This window comes from Lithobates pipiens, unplaced genomic scaffold (genome assembly GCF_037356315.1).
Source record: "Lithobates pipiens isolate NorthernLeopardFrog02 unplaced genomic scaffold, aLitPip1_a1.2 Scaffold_27, whole genome shotgun sequence".
Classification (NCBI taxonomy): Eukaryota; Metazoa; Chordata; class Amphibia; order Anura; family Ranidae; genus Lithobates; species Lithobates pipiens.
This window is the reverse complement of record NW_027507788.1, coordinates 191853103-191879196: the sequence shown is the minus strand read 5'-3', so window position 1 is coordinate 191879196 and position 26094 is coordinate 191853103. Positions and strand designations below refer to the sequence as shown.

General features: G+C 42.0%; 1 protein-coding gene across 9 annotated transcripts in view; it reads right to left on the bottom strand.

The window, feature by feature from the left end:
- The window catches only part of SAMD11 (sterile alpha motif domain containing 11), a 253146-nt gene that overhangs the window by 32325 nt on the left and 194727 nt on the right, over positions 1 to 26094 (bottom strand). For all 9 annotated transcript variants that reach the window (XR_013263263.1, XM_077458075.1, XM_077458074.1 and 6 more), the window contains exons 7-8: positions 20813 to 20974; positions 8445 to 8595 (exon numbers count right to left, since the gene is read on the bottom strand). Coding sequence is in view for 8 of the 9 variants with exons in the window: in XM_077458075.1 (XP_077314201.1) it covers positions 8445 to 8595; positions 20813 to 20974 (313 nt within the window). In the remaining variant the exon portion in view is untranslated. The remainder of the gene's footprint in view (positions 1 to 8444; positions 8596 to 20812; positions 20975 to 26094) is intronic.

Below are 26094 nucleotides of genomic sequence, written 5' to 3'. Positions count from 1 at the left end.
CCTGAGTTGCATGTTTGATTCAGGTGTGTGTTTCACATTCCTTTGTATCCAGGTTCCCACATAGCAAGCAATTGAGCTGCAAGTTTGAAAATGACTTGCTAAGCGATTGTTAGACTTGCCAGGCTTCACAAGTTTGTTGCACAATTGCAGCAGGTTTGCATTGCACAACTCCAGAACAACTTTCTTTGCAAACATCCTGCAAGTCTGCTGCAAGTTCTGGTTCAGTTATGTTGTGCAATAGTCATCCCACCACAGGGGTCACTGTTACTTCCAGAGCTCTTGCTGTAGACTCACCACTGCAACTTTGCTCTTGCTAGAGACTTGTCATGCAAATTTGCTACAAATTGTAAAAGTGACAACTAGAACTTGTGCTGTAAGTGCTCTGCAAGTGTACAAATTGTCAGTGAAAATGTGCAGCAAGTTAACAGAGTTACAATTCAACACTGACACAAATTTGTGGCAAGTTATCCTTGCTATCTGTTGTAAAGGGGTCATACTGCCAGGTTTATATGAAAAAGACAAATGGACTTATTGGTCAGATTTTGGTAGAATGAATTTGGATTGGTTGCTATTGATTACTATGCTTAAAGCAGCGTTCCACCCAAAAGTGGAACTTCCGCTTATTTGCCTCCCCCCCCCCCCCCGGTGTCACATTTGACACCTTTCAGGGGAAGGGGGACCTGTTTTTGACAGGCCCCCTTCCCCACTTCTGGTGAAGAAGATGGGCCGCGGCCCGATCTCCTGGAAGTTCGGCCCCCCTCTCCTCCTTCCCCCGCCGCAGGGCCAATTAGAAAGTGCAGCGTGCTTTGCGCATGCACAGTAGGGAACAAGCAGTGAAGCCGAAAGCTTTACTGCCTGGTTCCCTTACTAGAAATGGTGGCGGCAGCACCCGGGAGTCAATATGAAGTTCGGTTGGGGTGCTGGCATCGCGGGCTCCCTTGACAGGTAAGTGCCCTAATATTAAAAGTCAGCAGCTGCAATGTTTGTAGCTGTTGACTTAATTTTTTTCACCCAAGCTGGAACTCATCTTTAACAAGAGGCCATGTGAGAAACTTCTGGGAGAAAGGGGGCATGAACTACGTGTATGCAGGCTGACAGTGGGGTCCACAGACTTTTCCGTTGTGGTGTCTAGCCATTGGTTTATCGGACACTCCTTAAAGCGGAACTTAATTCTAAAAGGGAAGTTCTGCTTTATGTATGTCCTCCTCCAACACTCTCTCCTCCCCCACTGCTCCTAGACAATTCCAATATTTGTAAAATTACCTAGTGTTGAGTGATTCCTAAAAGCTTAAAAAAAGAAAATAATCTAAAATATGTCAGTAAAAGTGTTTTTTGAAAGAGAAAAAAATATTTATTGGTTGTTGGGCTTGTGTCACCAGAGTGACAACAGAACTGGAGAGTGGCTCAGCTTATCTCCAGCCTGACAATGTCACAAGAGTTTCAGGCTTGTCTCACCATTTAGCTAGGGGGAAAAAAAAGTGTCTGGCAACAGGCCCCTCTGGGAGCCAGATAATCCCACCCTGTCAAGCCTGCACCAGACAGAAGAAAAACAACCACAGTTTTTGTTTGCCAAACACTGATCCTATAGAAAGCCCCAGGACTCTCCCGCCCCTTACTGGAATCAACCGTTATTTACTAGTCCTCTGCCAGCATCAACGGCAGAAGATCCGGTCCTGCCCAGACAATGATCTTTTATCTGGTGCTAAACAACAACCACATTCCCCTCTTTCCTCATGAAGTCTGGAACAGAAATAAGGAATTGCTCCCTTCCAGATGGAAATTACAGGTCAGAGCCAGATCTAGCTCCTCAGACACACTTGCTCCCTTCTCTTCTGCTCTTTCCCCCACGCAAACATGCTTTCTTCATCTTTTCCTCTGGCTTCCCTGGAAGACATCCAGGCCACACAGAGGTTGGGAGGTTTTCCTGGAGTTATGCTGGACAGGAACCATGCAATCCCCACAACTGGCGTGTCTGTAGCTTTCCCCATGATGGGAAGGGTTAGCCAAAGTGCAAACCCCTTCGCTCACACATGTTCCCACAACGCTATCGCCCTTAATGCAATCCTACTGCAGAGACTGATCCTACACATCCTTCCAGAGCTCTGCGCCTAGTCATCCTTCCAAAGAGCGAGATTAATATCTTAAGACCACTTTGCTCTTGCCTAGAAACCAGCACTCCCTGTGTAACAACAGAGACTAAAAGGGAGGGGGAGAAAGGAAAACTCAGAAGAGCCAGGAATTAGAATTACACATAAAAGGAGAAAATAAAATATCGACTTGCGTCACTTTTAGTCAAAGAAGACTGCCAGATTCCGAGTACTGAAATGGACTATAAGCTAGAATGGAAATGGAATAAATATTACCTTTAAAAAACACACCTGTTGACCTGATCTGAACCAACACAAGAGCCAACTCATTTAACCAATGCAAATTTCCCCTGCTCCCAGCTGCGCTGTCGTATGAAACAGACCTTATACATTTTTTGATTGTCAGAAGACTTCTCCTCCTTACTTATTGTGATTGGTGCTATATCAAATAATTCAGAGCATTGGAAAACGGTAATAAAAAAAGTAAACTGCACAATGTTAATGATAGTAAAGAGATATAATGGTTTTAAGGGACACTTGCTGGAAGACCCCATAACATCCTTATTTACAGCAGAATGCACTCTATATATAATGTACTATATGTGCAGGTCCACAAAATCAAGTGACATGGGTGAAAAGAGCTTTAGAGATACTTATTGTACCTGTGATGCTAAGCAAGGTGTAACCAAGTCACATAAATACAGCTTTGCCTTCGTTGAATTCCACACAGACATTTGAATAAATGAGTTGTTGTCAGGAAAGGCTGGATGGGAACAGTGGTCCCTCACTTGCCTGTGCACTCCTGCGGGCGTCTAGGTGCATGGTTACCGGCACCAGGCGGGCTATTTAAACCCAGTTCTCCCCTCAGATCTTGCTGCTTGATCTACGGCGTTCATGAGTTTATCTTCGGATCCGATCTGATCTTGTGTTGATCCAGCGTGACCTGTGACCTTCTCTGCCTCTTACCTCTGGGTTGTCTATGACTCTGCAACTGCCTCATCCTCTGGTCCATCCATGCTCATATGTTACCGACCCGGCCTGCTCCGTGACCCCGTCTCGGTCTTCTGCACCTGTTCCTGTATTGACCGTCTGGTTTGACCCGGCTTGCCTGACTCTTCTGTGTGCCTGCTCCAGAGTGACATATCTGTTCCTGTGTGTTCCCTGGTGCCTGCTGGTTCCTGTCTTCTGCCACCAAGGTCTACTGATCCAGTTACAGTACCTTGAAGACTGCCTGATCCATCCACTGGCTGTTCATCCTGCTTGATTCTGCCAGGCACTCGTGGTACCTTAGACTCCCGTGCCTTCTGTTTCCTCTATCAGGGGCCAAGAGTCAGGGACCTTCTGTATTTCGGGCTCATCACTAGGTACCTGACAGTTGTAGTCTTTTGTCATCTGGAAAGCACCTATGCATACAACCCTAAAACATCTTACACAGGAATGGACAACTAAAAAAAAAGTATGCTATAAAAGAAAACTACTTAAGGCAGACACTAAAAGAACAAAATTACGTTTTATTTTTTTCTATAAAAACATTACCTGAATAATGTTTTGATGGTACAGATCCCACCCTGCCCAATGCACGCTGTCATTTATCTTAGCATTAAACTAAAAAAAAGGTGTGCTGTCCCTCTAAATGGATAAATGCATGAATAGGTGCAAAAAAAGAAAAAAAAAGCAAATTGAAAAAAACTAAATAATATGTGCTAACACATGCAATCACAAATCAGTGCATATACGAACAATGAATGTGTGCTGGTGGTCTCTTAATCATATATATATATGATTATTAGTGCAAATAAACAAATATGATGAAGTCCTGATATAAATAAATGTGCAATAATTCCACCAGACAATATCTAATGCAGTAAAATGTCCAAATGCAGTTGTTGCTAAGGTGCTCGGTGCTTAAAAAATTCCACTTATCAGTGCTCAAAGGTGTTCCTTAGAGAAAAAGAGGGGCCTCTTACCAAATGGAAATGAATGTTTTGTTTTTTTTGTGTGTTTTTACTTTGATAATAAAGCAAGGTCAGCTTTAATAAAAAGAAGTGACACATCAAAAATACTGTGAAATGCACTGCTAGATAACCTTGGATTTTTTTTTTTATTGTAAGTGTGTGTGTGTGTGTGTGTGTGTGTGTGTGTGTGTGTGTGTGTGTGTGTGTGTGTGTGTGTGTGATTGTAAAAGTACTACTTCAAACATATTGTTATGAAAGATGGAGCTTGGCAAATTCCCAGTCCCGATGTGCTGTGCCTGTGTGCGTCAGGGCTAATATAGGCTGCCCACACACCACTGCTTACTCATTGTGCACTTTCGCACCTCTCAATCTGCACTCTGTACGGTCTTGCTGATGTCACTAAGCTGGCACCATTTCTCACAATGTACTCACACCATATATACTAGTTACCACTTTCATAGATGTAATTTATTACTCAAAGAGGTGCATTTACGTGTGGCTTCTATACTTAAAGTGTTTGTTAACCCAAAAAAAAAAAAAAATATATATATATATATATATATATATATATATATATATATATTTATTGATCCTGTTTCTTTAAAGCATGTTGTACAGCACAGTAATTGTGCTGTGTAATTTGGCCTCCTGTATCACCTGAAATACCTGGCTGATCCTACCAGTTTCTGCCCTCCCCTCTGTAGGCTGACCACGATAATCAGGGCTGCTGAGCCCTGACACCGCTGTCAGCGTATGTGCCTCCATCAGCCGCAAGCCTGCTCTCTGTGTCTCCTCTGTCCTCCTCCCCCCCTCCCACCCTGCTTGTCAGCTTCCCAAACCTCCCCTCCTGCTCTAAAAAAAAAAACAGCGTTTTTCTTCTATAGTTCCCTCTATTATAAAAGATTAAGCTTCCCAGTAGATGTCATTTTTAAAAATATGTGGTATAATAGCCTACTTCAGAGCGTCATTCGATGCTCATGTGACTGCCCGCTGGTCTCCTCCTCATCTCGACTGACATCAGCGGGGATTTCCCAGCACCTCTCCCTGAAATTATCAGATCGGGACAGGTGACTGGCAGGCAGTCAGCTGAGCCCCGAACGGCGCTCTGAAGTAAGCCATTATACCGCATTGTTTTAAAAAGCACTACTACTGAGGAGCTTAGTGTTATATACCAGAGGGAACTATAGAAGAACATTTTTGACCTTAACAAACACTTTAAAGGGGTTGTAAAGGTAACTGTTTTTTCACCTTATTGCATTCTATACATTAAGGTGAAAAAACATCTGACAGTGCCTGCGCCCCCAGCCCCCCGTTTTACTTACCTCACCCCTCGAAAGTCCTGCGCTCGTCCCCCGACGTCCTTTCCACCCGTTCAGCCTGGCCGCTGATTGGCTGGAGTGGATGGATGGAAAGCAGTGCAGCCATTGGCTCGCGCTGCTGTCAATCACATCCACTGACGCGGAACGCCGGGGCCGTGTGATACAGCAAACGGCTATAGCCGCCGGCTGTATCACGGGAGCGCGCTCGCAGGTGCTTCTCACCATGCGAGGGAGCTCGCATGAATGTGAGAAGCACCTGCGGGAAGAAGCAGAGACAGACGCCGAGGGACCCCAGAAGAGCAGGTTCGGGACCACTCTGTTCAAAACGAGCTGCACAGTGGAGGTAAGTATAACATGTTTGTTATAAAAAAAAAAAATAATAATTCACTTTACAATCCCTTTAATCTATGTCACAGAATATTTATATTTAAAGAAGAACTGTATAATTAGGTAAAAAAAAAAAAAAATGCAATGCTAGGAGCAAGTGAGTTGCCTCTCACCCCAGAACAGGATAGTTCCCTTGCACACAGTACTTGGAATCTACAGAGCTGCTGATCATATAAGCAGTGATTGGCAGGGTATACAAGCTAAAAAGAAGTAGGCGGGGTCTGCAAGCCATACACGATTCCTTTTTTCCCCGTTCATCCAGCAGGTTGAAAAAAAAAAAAGACCCGTATCACCCAGTGGATGTGGAGGGGGGAATCACTCCCACTGATCTATTGTGTTCTGACAGCAGGAAGATTTCTCCGCTGTCAAAATGCACTGATCAGCACTGCTGATGGCAGCAATCATGCAGAGATTTTTCCAACAAACTAGTTGTACAGAAGTTGATCAGTAGATCGACGTCTGTACAACCAACCTGCCCAAACATGGATCAAAATTCAGCTGGTCCCTGCTGAGCCTTTTGAACCAGAGAAGTGACTGGCCTCGGGTGATACAGATTTAACAAATCTGGTTAAACAAATCCTCCTACATAAGGTGTACCTGCCTATCTGCAGCCCTTTCTTCTCTACATCCGTTCACAGTTCTGAATTTTAAAGCTTGTCTGAGAGTTCAGAATAAAGGGGATGGAGAGCTGAAGTTACACCGTGCAGAGCTCAGTGAAGAGCCTCTGCACAGCACACAAGAATAGAGCTGAGGCTGTCAATCAGCTGAAGGTCCCTCCCCCATCACTATTTTTCTCTTGGTGTCAGGAAAACTTGTCAGAAGTGACTTGTGATAGCAGAGGAATGAAGCGACAGACAGGAGTGATACTTAGTGCTCTTAATTGAGATAAGTACACACTATAGGGGGCTTTGCTTTGTTCATATTTCATGTTGGAGGTTTACAACCACTTTAAGGGTATATTCACACCTGCAAATGCACCCAGCCTGTGATTAGATGCCGGCATGGTGAATTTGCAGGCATGAATGCACCTTTAAGAGCCCATCTTGCACAGGCAGACAGTAACTCTCAATTTCATCAGTGTCAGTAGAGGCTCCAAGCGCTTTGCACAGGCAGTAATGTGGCATATTATTTCTAGGGTGAAGGGCAACCAATTTAGTCTAGGTGAGGTAGTTCACATCTATCTCAGGTGGATTTGGGTTTTCACCTATTCAATCAGTAGAAGAACTACACATTTAAACCAATCCCCCACCAGATGCTAACAATACCCCCTTATTACCTGTATGTACAATCTGATCCAGGAGCCTTAGCCTGCACTGGACCAGGCAGCACTCTTGTTCCACCTCCCAGGACTTAATAAAAATTCAGGCTTGCAGCAAAATCACTTTTTCATTAAAATCTATGGAAAAATGTATATGTACAGTTCTGCAGCTCTAATACCTGAAAAGAGGACCAAAGCATCTCCTGGTGTAGGCCACATCTCCTTAAGGGCCCCCTTACACTGGGACGGTGGGGTGTTGGCAGTAAAGTACCGCTATTTTAGCTGCACTTTTTTAACCACTAGTGGGACGCTTTTCTGGCCAGTATCGGCCAATGAAGGTGTTAAAAGCGCTGCTGCCTAAGTGCTTTGATGGTGCTGCCCATTGATTTCAATGGGCAGGAGCGCTTTAGGAGCAGTGTATACACTGCTCCTAAAGCGCCCCAAGGATGCTGCTTGCAGGATTTTTTTTTTGACGTCCCACAAGCACACCGATCCAGTGTGAAAGCACTCAGGCTTTCACACTGGAGTAACAGGAGAGGCGCTTTGCGGACACTATTTTTAGCGCTACAACACCTGTAAAGTGCCTCAGTGTGAAAGTAGCCTAACGGTCTTAAGAATGGTCTTAGGATGTGTTTGATAAACTTTGCAGCCTGGTTGTTTATAACTTCCTGTCAACTTCTCTTGGCAGTGTCAAAGGCACCATCCCTATGTATGCAGGACCAATAGGGGCAATGTGGGAATGACATTCTTGGAGGAATATATAGCAGAGCTGTAAACTAAGTATAGTTTCCAATTAATCTATATATATATATTGGGCTTTCCTGATAGAAGTCAGCAGTGTATAGAAAACAATTGCCCCTCCTCCAATGCCATTTCTATCTCAACTAATTTAAACCCTGATCAATTATGTTTATCTTTTAAAGTGGAAATCCATGCTTAAACTAAAATCCCTGCACTATAGACACCCATGATGATCTAACACTAACCTATCTAGCCCTCTAAAGAAAAAAAACAGTATACATATCCATACACACATACAGAAGAAATCCGTATACATATCTTTTCTGCAGCCAATCCGACCCAATCCCACTCTCCATTCATTTCACAGCCGTTGTCGGCTGTGTCCTCTGCAGAGCTTCCGCCGCTGGCGATCGGGTCGGATCAGCTTTAGAAAGGGTATGTATACGGATGTCTTCTTTACAGGGCTAGATAGGTCAGTGTTAGATTTTGGATGCCTGTAGATGCATGGATTTTAGTGTTAGGGTGGAATTCTACTTTAATGTTAGGGTTTGCTTTGTTATTTAAGCCATTTTTCAGTTTACGTTTACCTGCTCTTTAAACTAGTAGAACCATATGGAACATAGTATGCATATGTTGAATTATGTATTTAAAGCATTAGATGCACATGGTTCAGGACTGTCCATAGGTTTCACTGTACCTGTCTGTGAAGTGGGAGGTGTCCCGATGCTGTGGCAGGCCTTGCTTCCTCCGCTGACTTGAGGAGTTACTTGAGGTGGGTATGTGAGCTTCCATGGCTCCTGGGTTTCTCACCACAGCAGCTGCCACTTCTTGGCGTGCCCGCAACAGATCTGGAAAAAAGAAGAGTAGATATTGTCTGAAGCTGAAACACCCGGGAGTGAGGCAAGCTACTCACAAGGCATCTGCTGACACAGATATCCTGCATCTTCCGCCCCCAAGTCACATCTTCTCCGGAACTCCTTACTCATCTGTCCATGTGCAGCAATCATTACCTGGCTGCTCACTAAGCTCTTTATCACTCTCCCGCTCCATATCTTGCCCTCTTTGTTCCGCTATTTTCCTTTTTAGCTTCTCTTCCTCCCCCTTTCTTGTTCCCTCTCTCAGTTCTGTACAATCAAAACCACATGTTTCAATTCCACTGGAGCTAGAGCCTCACGGTTAACTAGAAAACATATGCGGCCAAATGACTCACCCCTATGTGGAGGGGGCTGAGCGAGGAGGTGGAAAGAGCCCAGTTTTCCTCACCGAGTGTCAAATAGGGCATTACAGATAACCCATAGACCAGACAAATACAGTTAAAATATTTATATAAATCCTGACTCGCAAGAATTTCCAGAGGTTTTTCAGCCTCTCAGATGCACAGGCTGAGGTTACTCTCCAGGACCAAGTCTGATTCCTCACGTGGGAAGTCAGCCAGGGACCCGTATGGTTTGTTAGTTATCCCTCCATAGCAGAGATGAAACTGGAAACTCTCCAAAACTAGACAGCTAGAGACATACTTGTGTAAGTTACTCCTGGGTTAGTGCCTGCAGAATGGGTTATCTAAGTACCCACACACAGGTGAGTATCACACAGACCACAGTAGAGCTGGGTGTACTGGCATGATATAAAATAGTGCAATTAAGAGCTGACAGCTACGGTTGACTACAGCTTACACTACTGCAATGTGATTTTAAAAAGATTTGTGATTATGTAGTGCAACTTTGATTGCTTTTTGGATGTGGTTTGCATATTGATGGGGTCAAATCGCACTGTAAATCACCCCAAAGTAGCACAGGACCCTTTCCCAAATCACACTGCAGCTACACTTCATTGATGTGAACAGGCACCATTGGAAGCAATATTATTTCCATTGTCATGCGATTCATTGTGACCCAAGTCGCATCTGAAATCACATCAGTGTGACCCAGGCTTAACAGTAGTCATCATATGCATTACGTGTCCTATCCATCAGCTGGTTTCAAAGAACCATAAGGGAGTGGGTGAGCCACTGGAAACTCGGGGATGCCACAGAAGGGTTGACGATATTAAGAGTTGTTGACAGGCTGTCTGCCCTGTGCCCATAGCCATGTGGCCTGCAACTCACCAGAAGGAGTTGATAGGATGTCTAGACCCTTCCTCTGTACCTCTTGCAAAAAGGTTTTCCATGCTTTAAAAAATTCTGCTTGTGGCAATGTGCTTGCAACTGTCAAAAACACTTAATGCTGTACCACTGGGTTAGCCCTAAAAGGCCAGTACCGTACAACAATTCCACAACTGGTAGCATGATAGGATTTCCCACTCATTTCCCATACATTTTTTATTTTTTTTGTTCAACCAGTGCGTTGCATTGAAAAAAAAAAAAAGAAGACCCAATTTCCCCATCCGCACACTTGGATGTTGATGGGGGAATTACTCCCGCTGTGCTCTTGTGTTGTGGGGAGACTTCCCTGTTAGAATACACTGATCAGTTTTTCTGGCTGATCGACTTCCGTACAACCAACCTGCCCATACATGGATTGAAATTCATCCGGCCCCTGCTGTGAACCAGCTGAACTTCTATCCATTTATGGTCACCTATAGTCCGCTTCAGAACACTAGATTCTCTATATTATGTTTCCTCCACACCTTGCATTTAGATACTAATATGGCAACTCTTGTGAAACAAGGGTTTTGTAAATCGTTTTGATACTACATAGAAAAGGGGATGCGACACATAGTTTATAATGGTATCAGGTAATTACAAGATGCTAAATTAAGGTACTAAATAATGGTTCCTGTATGACTGAATAAACAAAATTCAGCTACTATGTGATGCAAAAGCCTTGCAAACTAAATGAAAAAACTCCTTTACCGTTTCATGGCGCAGCCATCTCCTTCATTTGTGTCTCCCACGCTCCCCCTCCCAGACACTGCAGCTCATAGTGGTAGATGGGAGGCAGTGCTGTCCATAAAGATATCAGTGGACCGGACTGGATATGGCCAGGTGCTGCCTGGCAAGCCACAGGCTCGAGAATCAGCAGTGAAATTACTGATAGCCTGTCCCTTTACATCTTCTCATCCCACTGTACTGCAAGCAGGCACAGCCTACACGGGAGTGGCAGATCAGCTCTGAATTCAGGAGTAGTGCAGCATTGCTGTCATATTAAAGTGGGTTCAATTTATATCTGTTTATATTTCGTGATTTTTACAGCCCCTTATTTTAAAGGCTTATGCTTTAAAATAATCTTCGTTAAATGAACACGTATATCTGCTATATTGCGTTCTGCGCTGAAAGGAACCATGCACTAGTATAATTTGATCAGGATCACACATCCCAATAAAAATGAAACATGGAATGATTAGAACAACTAGATACAGCTTTTATACAATTAAGACTGCTTGGGTAATTGGCTTTCTAGGGGTGCTGAGCCAGTTGCCTGGGGGTGAGGGCTTTGAGTTTGGCTAGGTCTGCCCGCCACAGATCCTGGCTCCTCAAGCTCCAGGTTACCAACTGTGTTCCTGGATGCCTAGCTATCTGTGAGACGCGCTGTGTAGATGAGATATGGCAGTTCAGCCTGGGGGGGCTTCCCGGCTGCTGCGCTTGGCAGAGTCACGGGGGTGTCATAGCCTGTCAGAGCTGGCAGCTTCAGGAACACAAGCCACAGAGATGGGAGGGTGAGCGGGGGCCATCAGCGAATTTAAAGGAAGCCGGAATTATTCAGCAAGCTAAAATTGTCTGACCACCCAGAGATAAGAATCGGCGCTGTATTTGCCTGTCTTAAAGAACCACATCCTTTCTTTCATATTTGGCACAAAATCTCAGAACAAAGCAGGCATTTTCTTTTTAAGTCTCAGAAATATCTATAATGAACACATTATTAATGAATACTATTATACTGCTAATTCACATCTACATGGAAAGCAACAATAATACAACTATTATCAAAATAGAAAAACTCTTTCTATCCTTTATTAGAAAAGGCTATATAACCGAACAAGAAATTAAAATCCTCTTCATCTATTATAATTCTTGCCTACCCATTACCATCCATTTATAACCAAATGCAAAATGCTATATTGTCATACCTACCCAGGGATGGATATACTATTAGGCATTGAAGGCTTGGTCCTATAGGTGGCACGAGGAGACAGGTAGATTTTCTCTGTTTAGCTGCACACTTCCTCACAATAAGTGATACTAGTGATATCTCTCTCTCTCCATATATATATATATATATAAAGGATATATGAATCTCTCCTAACTATTAGATAACCTATTGTATTCGGACAGCCACCTGCATCGGCTGTCAGAATGCCTGAACAGCGGCTGCACCCAATTGGATTTGAACTTTGGTTGACTTAGCAAACTGCATCCAGTTCCAGAGGAGCAGCTCTGAGCCAGCATAAACCAACATAAACCAGGTTGGGCTTTTAATAATATGGTCTGTTTCAACATGTTTTTGTTCATTTCAAATGGGTTTTGCATTCAAGTCTATAGGAATGCAAAATGTGCTTGTAACAGGTCAGAGGGAGATCAGCTGCAGGTCATCTGCACCTGTCCATGAATTCTGAATGAGCTCAAACTGATGCCATCTACAAAAGACCATTGACACAGGCACTTAAAAAGGTGATCCCTGTAAAGGGATGCTGTGTCACCAATGCCAGAAGTCTTCCAAGCAAAATAGGTGAGTTGTAAGCTCTGGTGCATGAGGAGAGCTGTAATCAGTATTGCTGAAACTTTGCTTCATTCCTCACATGACTGGGCTATTAATATTCCTGGTTATGCACTCTTTCAGAGAGACAGGGTAAAAAGGAAAGGTGGAGGGGTCTGTCTCTATGTGAGAAGTGATCTCAAAGTGAGTGTGAAAGAGGACCTGGTTGATGGAGAGTGTGAGGAGTCTAAAGCATTATGGGTGGAACTGCATATAGATGTGCATAGTTTAAAGTTAATCATCTGAGTTTGTTATAGACCACCCAATGTTAATGAGGAGGTAGAGAATCAGTTCCTTGCACAGATGGAAAGGGCTGCAAGGGCTGGGACGGTGATAATAATGGGGCATTTTAACTACCCAGAAATTGACTGGAGTAATGGCACTGCTGGGACAGTTAAAGGGCAAACACATATAAACCTATTACAGGACAATTTTATGGTCCAGTTTATTGAGGCCCCAACTAGGAATGATGCTCTGTTGGACCTGGTAATCTCAAACCATGCAGAGCTTATTACTAATGTTCATATAAAAGGAACATCTTGGTAGCAGTGACCATAACATGATTTAATTTGATGATAGCTGTAAGCAAAAAACACATACAGGAAAGATAAAAACACTTAACTTCAAGAGAGCACATTTTCCAAGGATGAGGGCTGCTCTCCAGGACTTGGACTGGGAGGGAATATTGGCATCAATGGGCACAGAACAGAAATGAGAATTCTTCAAAGTGACTGTTTGTGAACTCACTGCAAAGTATATTCCCATGGGCAATAAGTTTAAAAGGCTAAAAATAAAACCTATGGGGCTCACGGCCAAAGTAAAAAAAAAAAAAAAAAAAGCTATAAACAATAAGAAAAGAGCTTTAAAAAAAATATAAAAATGAAGGAACACTAGTGTCGTTTAAATGTTGCAAAGAATATAACAGAATATGTAAAAAGGAAATCAAGGGCACAAAAACTCAAAACGAACGTCAGATTGCAAAAGATAGTAGGACAAACCCCCAAAAAATTATTCAAGTATATCAATAGTAAAAAAGGCCAGGTCTGAGCATGTAGGCCCTTTACAAAATAATCTAGGTTGGGTGACTGGGGACAAAGAGAAGGCAAATGTTTTAAATACTTTCTTCAGCTCATCATGTCCATAATGGGGGTGGTAGTGACACAGCCCCAAATGATCCACAATGGGTCAAACGGGATATGGTCCAGAAATATTTAGACAGAATAAAGGTGAATAAAGCACCCACAGATCCTAAAAGAATTGAGCTCTGCAATTTCAAAGCCACTGTATCTAATTTTTACAGACTCATTAATGATGGGAATAATACCACTGGACTGGCGTGGGGCCAATGTGGTGCACATATTTAAAAAGGGAACAAAGTCTTTACCAAGTAACTATAGACCTGTTAGTTTAACTTCTATAGTTGGAAAGATACTGGAGAGTTTATTAAAAGACCACATAGATGAGTTCTTGCTGGAAAAAAATATTTTAAGCCACAGACAGCATGGATTCATGAAATCTTGGACAGAGGGGTGGTGGTGGACGTGGTGTAATTGGATTTTGCAAAAGCATTTGACATAACTAATGTGTAAGGTAAAGTCTACAGGCTTGGAAATAGTTTGTAAATGGATAGAAAAATGGCTAAATGACAGAATTCAGAGAGTAGTGGTTAATGATTCTTACTCTGAGTGGTCTAAGGTTATCAGTAGTGTACCCCAAGGTTCAGTGCTGGGACCCTTACTTTTTAAGGTAACATTTGTCTTTGCAGATGACACTAAGCTATGCAGTGGAATAATGTCCTTACAGGATGTCTCCAATTTACAAGCCGACCTCAATGTACTAACATAGTCTAACTGGGCGACTATGTGGCAGATGAGGTTTAATATTGATAAATGTAACGTTTTTCACTTGGGGGCTAAGAATATGCCATGCATCATACATACTAGGGGGAGTACAACTGGAGAAATCAATGGCGGAGATGGATCTGGGGGTTTTGGTAGATCATAAGCTCAATAATAGCATGCAATTCCAAGCTGTGGTTTCCAAAGCGAGCAAAGTCATTTCTTGTATTGAGAGGTATGGACTCCAGAGAGAGAGATATAATTTTACCCCTGTAAAAATGATTAGAAAGACCTCATCTGGAATATGCAGGTCAGTTTTGGGCACCATTTTTTAAAAAGGATATCGGGGGAACTGGAAAAAGTGTAGAGAAGGGCAACCAAACTGATAAGAGGCATGGAGGAGCTCAGCTACGAGGAAAGATTAGAGGAACTGAATTTATTCACTCTTGAGAAGAGGAGATTAAGGGGGATATGATCACCATTTATAAATATATAAGGGGTCCATATAGTGAACTTGGTATTGAGTTATTCCCTTTACGGTCAACACAGAGGACAAGGGGGCACTCTTTATGTCTAGAGGAAAAGAGATTTCATCTCCAAATACGGAAACGTTTCTTTACGGTAAGAGTTGTGAAAATGTGGAATAGACTCCCTCCAGAGGGGGTTCTGGCCAGCTCAGTAGATAACTAAGTACTAGTACTAAGTGCAATCCCTACCAACCAATCAGATTTCAATCTACTGTGAGTAGTGGGTTCAGGGTAATACTAAGGTTTGATTGGGTGGAGCCTGGTATCACGTCGCTACATGTGCGGAATGCGGCCATCTTGTGGGTTGGAAAGTATATCTCCATATGCTTTATGGTACACTCATTTTACTTGTTTTAGATGTGAATATCCAGATTTACTTGCAATAAAACTTTTATACTGTGTTGATATACTGCACCATGAGGAGTTGTTTGCCTTTATTTTGATGCATGAGACCTGTGGGATTTACCATCCTTGAGGGACATACTGGATCCATTTGCACACTGCCTTAGAGGAGAGGAGATCAGCCAGTGGATTACTATAATGCCTGTTTGACCAACGATAATCTAGTGGTCCATACTTTGGGGCAAGAGGCCCGGTGTGTTGGTGTTAAGTGGAGAATCTATTATTCTCCTGTAGTCTATCTGGTTATACATCTTAGGTATCCTCGAAAAGACTTATGGACCGGTCGAAAAATCAGTTCGTCTGTATGCTAGTGCGACGGACGAACACCGCTATGAACTTCCTTATTCTAGTCCAGTCGTACGTCATCACGTTTGAATCCGTCGGACTTTGGTTTGATTGTGTGTGGCCAAGTCCGTTCGTTCAGAAAGTCCATCGGAACTCCGCTGAAAAGTCTGTCGGGAAGACCGTCAGACCTAGTCTGCCAGAAAGTCCGGTCATGTGTACACGGCATAAGTACAGTGAATATCTTTCATTTATAAGGATTGATTGCTGCTTGTTGCGCTTCACTTCACTGATAGCCTGTATGTTCACCTTACTAATACAGGCCAAATCCACCTACAGGTTTACGTTTTCCCTGGACGTTAGCATGTTAAACATGATTTTTTGATATCTTTAGGGACTTCACTGGCAGCATATTCCCACAAATTACTAGTTTTACCTAAATACTGCAATAGTATCAATATCAAATAATGGTGTTATTCTTCTTCAAAGGATTCTCTGTAATGGGGCATCAATCTACCAAAGGGTGATGCCTACCTTATGTGTAGGGGTTGGAGACCATGCAGGAGTTCAAAGTTGAACTCCAAGCTAATATAAAGAAACACAAATTAATGCAACCATGTATTAAATATAATACTAAACATATTGCTTTTTCCATGTAAGCAGTTTTATGTACCCAATTCTTACTTGTTATCAGCCTCTTAACGTCTTCCTGCAGAGGTCAGACTGGGAGAGGGAGAAGTCACAAAAGGAGCTAATCAGACCTGCGGCAGTGCTCATGTGCTAACAAAGAACGTGTTGATAGGAGGAGAAAGCAGAGTGACATAAAGGTAAGCTCTGTTGCTTCTCCATCAAAGGCTGGGGAAAGGACAAGGTCTCTAAGTGTAACTTAACTACAGCAGAGAGCATATCTGTTCTGGCATACCAGGCTCCTTTGGCAGGTACTACCACTCTCATATGTATTTCACCTGTGTAGTTAGCTGCCTGCCTGGCGTTTGGCTTTAAGTACCATTAGAACTGTGAATCTGTAAAACAGGACAGTGGTTAGCTTGTATCTATTGCATCTTCTTCTTGTTAAATCCATGCAGTGTTTCTGCTACTGCTGTTGACATGCCGTTTAAGTCCCTTGCTATCAGTGACAGGCCCAGATATGGTACCCTGACTCAGTCCCCCGCTGCCTCTATAAATGTACAGGGTCCGGGCTGTTCCTCTGACAGCTGGAATATCACATGGAGTGACACTGTAAGCCCAGGAGGCTGCGGGTAAAGCCAGGATCACAAGGCAGGATTAATAGCAGACGGGAGAAAGCGAAGATAAAAATCTTCATGGATCTGCATTTATATCACAGCTGCCCGGAAGAGAATACACGCCTAGCCTGAAATATTAGTCCCCTTGCTCAGCGGAGCCATCAACGCCGCTCCAACCTCCGCCTGTATAGAGGGGATCGAAGCACGATTTAACACTGTCTTCTACAAGATACACTGTGAGACCATTAAAAATGACTTTTACTATTTAATGCACGATACGTATAGCCTGTGCCCAGTGCAGACTGTGGACTAAACCAAAAATTCAAAGGACAGCGAAACTGGCCCAACATCTGGCAACTGATGCAGGTTTTATGAAGTCTAAACACTGTCTATGTACATGAAGTGACAGCAACAGATATTTTATAGTTCATTTAAAGGTGAATCCTTTCCAAAACCTTGGTTTTAAATTTGGGTATGCAAAAGTGGATTGAATCATTTGTCTGCTTCTTTTATCTCACTGAGGTGTCAACTTGACTCCCTAAATATTTGTTTAAACTACGCTATGATGAATCGACTAAACAAGCATACTTGTAATGAATGGGGCAGTTGGACATACCCAGGAATTCCAATGGAGAGATCTGGCTTCTGGAATCCAAAAGGGCCACCATGTAGTTCAGCCTGCCAGCAAACATCATTTCTGATTAGGGTTGAGAGTTTGTTAACATGCTTGATTCTTTGGGGTTGATTTATTAAAAGTGTACAGTATGTTCATATTTTCACTTATCATTGTTCACAAATAACACTTTTGCTTGCACATGATTGGGTGACTGAAGTCAGCACAACTCTTTGCAAAATTAAAATTTACTTTGAAATCGAACATGCTCTACTCCTTTAGTAAATCAGAGTCAATGTAATCTACCATATGTGACTAAGGCTGGCTTCACACTATTGCGAATTGGATGCAGATTTCTCCGCATCCAATTCACATAGCAGGAGATTGTGACTATCTCTCTATAGAGCCTTTTCACACATCTCTGGAGTCCTGTGTGTCTTTTGGTCCATTTCAGGTCCCAATTCAGCCAAAAATTTAGACTGAAATCGGACTTGAACCGGTGAATGGAGAAGTACCGGACCGCCTGCTGTGAGCCGATTCGTGCTGGACTCTGACAATGCTTTACACAGTTAAAGCAGCCAGAACAGCCTTCCCTTACCTTCTAGTACTTGAAGGATTCATCACTTCAGAGGGGTGAACTTGTGTCTGTTTTTAGACGCAGTTGAAGAAATCCCAGTAGGACCATGTTCTATGCAGATGCAAGAGTGGTGGAAAAGCCAGTTCCTTTGTGAGCTGTACTGAGTGCAGTCAATACTGGCCAGGTCTCAGATAGTCCCTGAGAGCCCAAATGCACTTAGCTAGAAAACTTCTCAAGCTGACTTTCACTCTTCTACATACATTGCTTTAGAACAGTGGTCTCCAAACTGTGGCCCTTTGCTTGCCTTTATCTGGCCCTTGGGGCAGTAATAATCCCACTAATTCGAGACAATCTGAATGAATGAATGACTTGTATAGCGCTACATATGCAAACTAAATCGCCTCAGGGCGATCAATCTACTGCACACCAACAACAGGACATAATTCCTGCTCCTAATATCAAAGATACCTTAGATTGTAAGTTCCTTGGGGGCAGGGACTGATGAGAATGTAAAATATGTAAAGCACTGTGTAAACTGTGTGCTATATAAATACTAGTAAAAAAAAAAGGGGGGGGGACAGGACAGTGTTTAAGAATTCCTATTCCCGCTGGCCCCCCTAAAGTCTGAAGGACAGTAAACTGGCCCTTTTGTTTAGAAAGTTTGGAGACCCCTGATCTAGAGGAAGAAAAACTGGGCCACCATTGGGTAAAATCAATGCCGCACGTTAGCAAAACTGGTAAATGTTTAACTAGAATAGTTTGAAGGCCTCGCCGTCTTGTTTGGGCTCCTCCTATATCCAATGTACCCAATCAGACTTTTTCAATATTTGTATAAGTACGTGTACACAGTTGGGCACACAGTCCTTCCATATGAACAAGTTAAGTGCAAGCATCACTAAGCACAGAGAATACCTCCAAAGCTAAATTAATATTGAAACAAGGCAGGTAATGAAAGCAGAAAAAAAATAAAAAATTCAACTATAATATAAAAAAATATATATATAAAAAAGGGGGGAAAAAAACTCACACTCTAACACCAACAGCACCTTTTCAAGTCTAAATCTCGGATTCTATATATAATATAAATAAACATAAAGTGCACTTGTCTCTTTAAATAAATAAAAAACTCAATATGCGTAATAAAATGGTGCAATAAAAATACTAAATATCACTAATTACAATAAAACCATAGTGCTTGTGCATAAATAATTTGATAATTCAATTGAATTATCAAATTATTTATTAATTTACCTAATCATTTGCATTATCAAATTATTTATGCACAAGCACTATAGTTTTATTGCAATTAATGATATTTGGCGTTTTTATTGTGACATTAATTTGCGCATATTGCATTTTTTTTAGTTCTTATTATTTATTTAAAGGGGCAAGTGCACTTTAAGTTTAATTAAAATTATTTCAACTACCAGTAGAATTACGCTTTAAGCTAGTTAGATGTGAACATATTTTAGAGAAAGCGGCGGGAATAATAATTATGGATACCTTTTTAGCAAGAAAGACATGTTTGACGCTTTAATCTTTTATCTACTACTCCACTGTGATAGGAAGCTTCATACAGAGGAGCTAAAAAAAAAGATGCTTATTTATTTATCTCCTATCGGAACCAATTTTCTTTTCCGATTTGCACCATGAGAAATTTGAACAGGATTTATAATTGTTTGTGCCCCCTACATAACTGAAGACATTATCTGGTTTCTTCTCCATCCTAAGCAAGCCTAGAATCTGTTACTATCTAGAGACGTGGATCCCTTCCCCCTCAGGCTGGTACATTTTAATAAATCAAGGCCACCCTTTGACTCTCCGTCAGGATTGAGAGTAATGATTTTAATAAATCAAAGCCCTAACGGGTTAGTCAAGCAGCGGCCTTGATTTATTAAAATCTGTGCACTGAATCACGGTCCTGTCCCTGTGAAAACAGCTGGTGTTACTTCAAGTGACTGTGTCTCCTCCATGAGTCCTGCTGCAACCACTAGATGGGCCTTCACAGGTGATAATAGTCAAAAACACGAATGGTACAATCTACCAAGACCATGCTTCCTTCATATACAAATGGCTGACCATCAGACCACCTGCTCCCTGTTCCAGGTGCCATATAATAGTCATACAATGTGACATTGAGAGGAATATGGCCTTAGCCACATAAACACAATACAAAAACTGTCCTACAGGTTTGGGCTCCAGGCCTGCAAATGTATGACTCCATCTCATGAACACAAAACTATCGAGTTAGAAAGTATTTCAGAATTTGCAGTAAAATTTACATATTAAAATACTCTCAATTCAAACATGAAGATTTTTGACAAAGCCTACCCTACCTAGTGATTGGTGATAAATTCTAGGGTGAAGCCACTCAGTTGAAAGATTATGTTAATATAACTATTATACCTGAGCAGCTCGTAAAACAGTGAAGACGTTAAAGTGGAAGTAAACCCATCGATTTAAACAGTTTCAAAAAACGGCATGCCAGGAATGCTAACTGCACATTGGTTGTGCTCTCAACCAAACTGTCAAACCATCCAATGGCTGGTGTCATAACGGATCACATGTGCAGCACCGTGGCAGCTGAAGATTAAACAGAGGCAAAGATGGAAGCTTCCGTGGATGAAAACGATAGGGGAGTTTACTTCAACTTTAATAATCTTACATGAACCAATCAACAACATTTATTCAGTTGTATATTCTAAGCAACTATAACATGGATGTCCATTAAACTCAATACAAATTATTCTGAATAGAACAGTCCTTTTTAAGGTGTAGTAGCTCTCTTGCTTGGCCACGCATAGTGTAATTTATGTAAACAAATGTTTCTTTCTAGTTGGTTACAGCAAGTAATAGGTATCGAAGGATAGCAATTAAATGTTAAATCTTACCACTGTGCGTAGGGACTGCCATGGTGTTTGCCAGCTGGTAGAGCCGCTGTTGCTGCTCCTCAAAGCTGCCGTGTTCATTAAGTGCTGACATCATGCGTCTGTAATGCTCCTCGGGGGTCATTTGAGCCAATGGCTCTTCCAGCAACGGAGTCTGGGAGTTTTCTGTAAGAGAATGTTCAATTAGGTACGCTCCACATAAAAATGTTAACTATAGCAACATTTTTCCATATCTTACAATATTGTCAGAAAAAAACAGCACTGCAAACCTACATATTTCTTTATTAAAGCAGTGCTTGACCAGCGTGTGATGTCTGACGATTACTGGGCTCTTTTTTTTACGCTGTTATGCACACTGAGAAGCAAGGAGACAGCATATGGGATTCTTCCTGAAGGCGTGTTCTAACGAAACATACGTCGAGGCGGTACTTGGTCACGAGATTACATCACATCTGGTCCCCGTGGCTGTCCTCCGTCGTAGGTGGAACACACGCCGCTTGTCAGTGTTACACTGCGGGACATCTGCCAATACGCTGCGCTTTTCAGCCTCAGTGCCGGGCGATGGCACGACCTATGTAAGCAGCCACTTGGCAATTTTTTTCTTTTTTTAACGTTTTCAAATAAATGGAATTACACTATTTTGGTTCCTCTGCCATATCCCATCCGTGAGCTCCATACGCTTGGGGCTGGGTATCCGATCCACAGATTTCTTCGATACAGCAAGGATTATCTTGCAAAAGCCTGTTTGACCTTTTTTTCATTAATTAGGTCAACTCCATCTGGTACGCTGACACCCAGTTTTTTTTAGCACTTTTTGGGTGATATCTACAAGTGGTAAAGGTGTTCCATTGATGGCCTGGAAAATTCGGGCACAAGATTCACTTATATATGGACTTTTATTATACATGTTTAATTCATTTATAAATCTCATACATTATATGATTGGCAGACCTTGATAGGTCCTCACGGTGTTATGCACTTTATTGGCATTCACTATATATGATATTTAGTTTATAGCCATTAATAGTTATCTATATTTTAGTTTAATAGGTAGGCTGGTGTGTTTATCAACTTTTTTCACCGTTGGTTGGGTCAAAACGAGCGCAGGATTTATTTTGATAGGAATTTCTATTGTTTTTATTTTTTATTTATTTATGGTGTGGTAAGTTTATCAGGAGTTTTGCACATGTCTCTGGTCATTGAAATATATGTAGATCTTGCTAGGTTCTACATTGTCATGCACTTTATTGTCAACAATAGGTTAATTATAGATTTATATCTAATTCATTTTAGTTGTAAAATTAGGTAGGCTGGTGTTATATATTTTCCTTTTTAAATGTAATTTTAATTAAGGTTTCATGAGATTAATTAGCGCTCACTACCAACTTTTTCTAGCATATGGGATTCGGCAACTGACATGGCAGCAAATGTTTTCAAGCTTAAGAGTTACTTATAAAATACATATAGTGAAATAAAGAGACAAATCTATTGGTGTTAGTGGCGTTAGTTTAGGTGTTTTTGTTTCTCTATAGTTTCCATGACCGCTGATTCAGCCCGATGATGAAATGGCTGCTCCAAGGCATACCATGTGACACTGGCTTGGTTAGTATTTCATTAAGAAAATTACTATGTGGTTCAATCATTCCATAAGTTACTTTCATTTAAACTTATCTTCGAAAAACCCTTGGCAAGCCATGGCAATCTAAAGAACCAATTCAATTTCACCTATCCTCACCTTTATGTTGTGTAGTAAAGCGAGCTGTTAAAATCCCCAACAAGACAGGTGTTGTTAAGGAAGATTTCACGTTTGCTGACAAAGATTTAGGGATGACTGGAAGTGTGCATACTGACAGAATAATCTACTTTTCTTCCTGTATTAGGAAAAAAAGAGAAAACGCTAAGATAGGAGTCATTAGCAGCCCAGACAAAACCTGATCCGGAGCTTTGAGTGGACTCAGCCATCACTAATACCATGCTCAGTGCAGCTTTCATGTGTCTGCAGTGGTCATTACTAGCTAATATGGCCAAAGGCTGGACATTGATCCAACCAAATCTCCTGCAGGCACCAGAGAGGTGATGTACGGGCTAGACAGCAGCATCTGTCCGTCTGTCTTCCCCTCTCTTACTCACAAGAAGAGCAATTATCTGGTGACCAAAGCAGAATCTACGGCCTTCACAGCCAATTAGCAGCTCCTTGCACTGTCTTCCCATTAAGCTAAAAGTTTGTGTGGGTCACTGAAAGGACAAATACTGAGCTATTCAGCCTGTGAAAGGTTGTTGAGTTTGGAAGGCTGGAAAAAACAATGGGGGAATTGTCCTTCAGGTTAGGAACTGAAATATCAGCACCCCTAAAAGTAATGAGAAAGTTGCCCCTCATTGTTTACAATCTAAAACACGGGAAACAGATGGACTGCAAAAGCAACAAATGTGCTGAAGAGTTACAAGTCCCTAACAATTTAGTCTAAAGCCAGCCATAGACATTTCGAATCTCGGCAGGTTCAGCAGGGACCAGCCGAGATTCGAACCATGTATGGGCAGGCTGAATGGTACAACCAGCCTGTAACATTTTATATGCGATTATTGCTGGCAGATATTATAGCCACTAGCAGTAATCTTTGTGTTCTCCTAGCGGGGACGGCTCACTCCGCCCCCCACCAGGACAGCACAATGTCTCACTGACTGTGTTGATGGGGGAATCAATCGATTTTCTCTCCTGCAACCCGTGGTTGCAGGAAAGAAAATCACTCCTCCTTTGACCGGCTTAACTTTTTTCACACATTGTCTTTAGATTTATGACCAACTATGTAGTATAGGGGGCCTATCTTAATAATTTAATTTACGTCTACTCAGGAAGTACTACCACTACATAGTTATTGGCAAATCTAAAGAGGATTGAACAGATTGTCAACATGTGTGGTAAGCATAGGAACGTAAGCTCATAATAGTAGAGTGTTCTCCTTGTTACACTCTGAAGTTTGTATTTGGCATAATTTCAGAACTGGATGATAAAAATTATAATAATTTTCGATTCCCCAGCTCACACACTAGAAAGACTGGTATGGCAGTGAAGGGATGGAAAAATCCATCCCCATACTTTATGGGGTTGGAAGCATCTACTGCCTGTTCTTTGGTCACACTGCCTGAATACAGAGCACTCGCTCCCTGCACCCTGCCTGAATGCAGAGCACTCGCACCCTGCACCCTGCCTGAATGCAGAGCACTCGCTCCCTGCACCCTGCCTGATTGCAGAGCACTCGCTCCCTGCACCCTGCCTGAATGCAGAGCACTCGCTCCCTGCACCCTGCCTGAATGCAGAGCACTCGCTCCTTGCACCCTGTCTGAATGCAGAGCACTCGCTCCCGGCACCCTGCCTGAATGCAGAGCACTCGCTCCCGGCACCCTGCCTGATTGCAGAGCACTCGCTCCCGGCACCCTGCCTGATTGCAGAGCACTCGCTCCCTGCACCCTGCCTGATTGCAGAGCACTCGCTCCCTGCACCCTGCGTGTATGCAGAGCACTCGCTCCCTGCACCCTGCCTGAATGCAGAGCACTCGCTCCCTGCACCCTGCCTGAATGCAGAGCACTCGCTCCCTGCACCCTGCCTGAATGCAGAGCACTCGCTCCCTGCCTGAATGCAGAGCACTCGCTTCCTGCTGGGAAAAGCACTACAAGTCAACAGACTGTCACAAGCCAAAAGTTGCATGCAACATTTTGTTCAACAGGAAACATTGTTAGGACCAGTTAAAACGGTAATACATAAGTGTGTAATGAGTGGGTTGACACACTGTTGGACCTGGTTGGTGTCATGAAAGGAATCGGATACATTTTCCAAGTGAACTCTTTCACTGCATTCAGTATGGCAAACATATGTTCATCCAGATCAGCAATTTCCCATCATTTCAATATTAACAAAAAAAGAAAAAAGACATAGAAGTTGCAAATGTAATGGGTTATTATCTGAGTTTCCTGTGGTACAAGGTGGTGTACAACACATGACAGAATAAAACCAAAGCCAGTTATTACAATCATTAGTGACAGTTATGTGGATCAACCACTATAACGGCCTATGTAGATAGATTTTTGTGTGTGAAAGACAGGTTTTGCATTCCCACACAAGCTTATTAGGATGCAAACAGGTCAAACGCAGGTCAGATGGAAGTCAGCTGCACCCGTCAATGACTTCTGTATATTCTTAAACATCTCAAACTGATGTAATTGACGCAAAAGCCCCCCCCCCCCCAAAAAAAACGTTATAGCAACTCTTCCGATTTGGCAGGGTACAACAAAGGAGCCAGAAAGTCCTCTACTAAAATAATAGGTGGAAAACATCATGAGTCCACCTCTTTGTTTAGGAGGACAAAGGTAAATTTTATAGAAAGAAAAAAAATGGCTCAAAAGTCAAAGTAAGCTCCATCACAAGATGGCCACAATGGGTTCTACCATAAATGTGTCAAGCAAGAAGTGTTTGGCGGTGAAACAGTTAAAAAGGAAAAAATATTTGAAGGCCACCACCTAGGTTCATTGTGCCAAGTTAGTCTTATAATGAGAAAGATTCAAAGAGACCTCAAAACAAAGGAAGGAATCTACTGAGACTCCAAAAATAAAAACACTAATTATTTCTGATTAATTTTGTTTGGTAGCGTGAACAGAAGCTTGGAGAATTAATTGCTATGTTTTTTCATCTCCATTTTTCCCTGCTCCAAGCGCAGTGTAATTAACCACTGTGCGGACTGAGGCAAGAGTGCATTTCGTGGAATCCCATTTCTTGTGGGAAAGAAATCAAATAATCTTAAAGAAAAAAAAACAAAACAAAGCTCAGTATATAGTAGATTGGCTTTCCTGTTAGCAGACAAAATCCTCGCTGTGGTCACTTTTTTCAGAAGCAGAACGTGTGGCTGGTGCTAAGTCAAAGTGACGCTCAAAGAAGATAAATGGATTTTGTAAAACACATAAAGGAATGCCAAGGATAAGAAGTGATAATTAAAAGTAAATGATATAATTCAGAATAAATATGCATATTTGTGTGTCACACCAGCAACCTCACATTACAACGATTGTTTGTTTTCTATCATTTAGTTTAAAAATCCAGAAAAGTGTATATTTATATCTTGCTCTCTCTCCCTTTACATATACAAAATACTAAAATCAGTTGCACTAGGGGGATACCCAAAATGCATCTCAATTAAATTCCTTTGAATATTTTAAAATAATAATCGTTGATAATTATCAAGTAAAATATTAAAAATAAGCAAAGTTTGGAAAAGAAGTGTTGAAGAGTTGATACA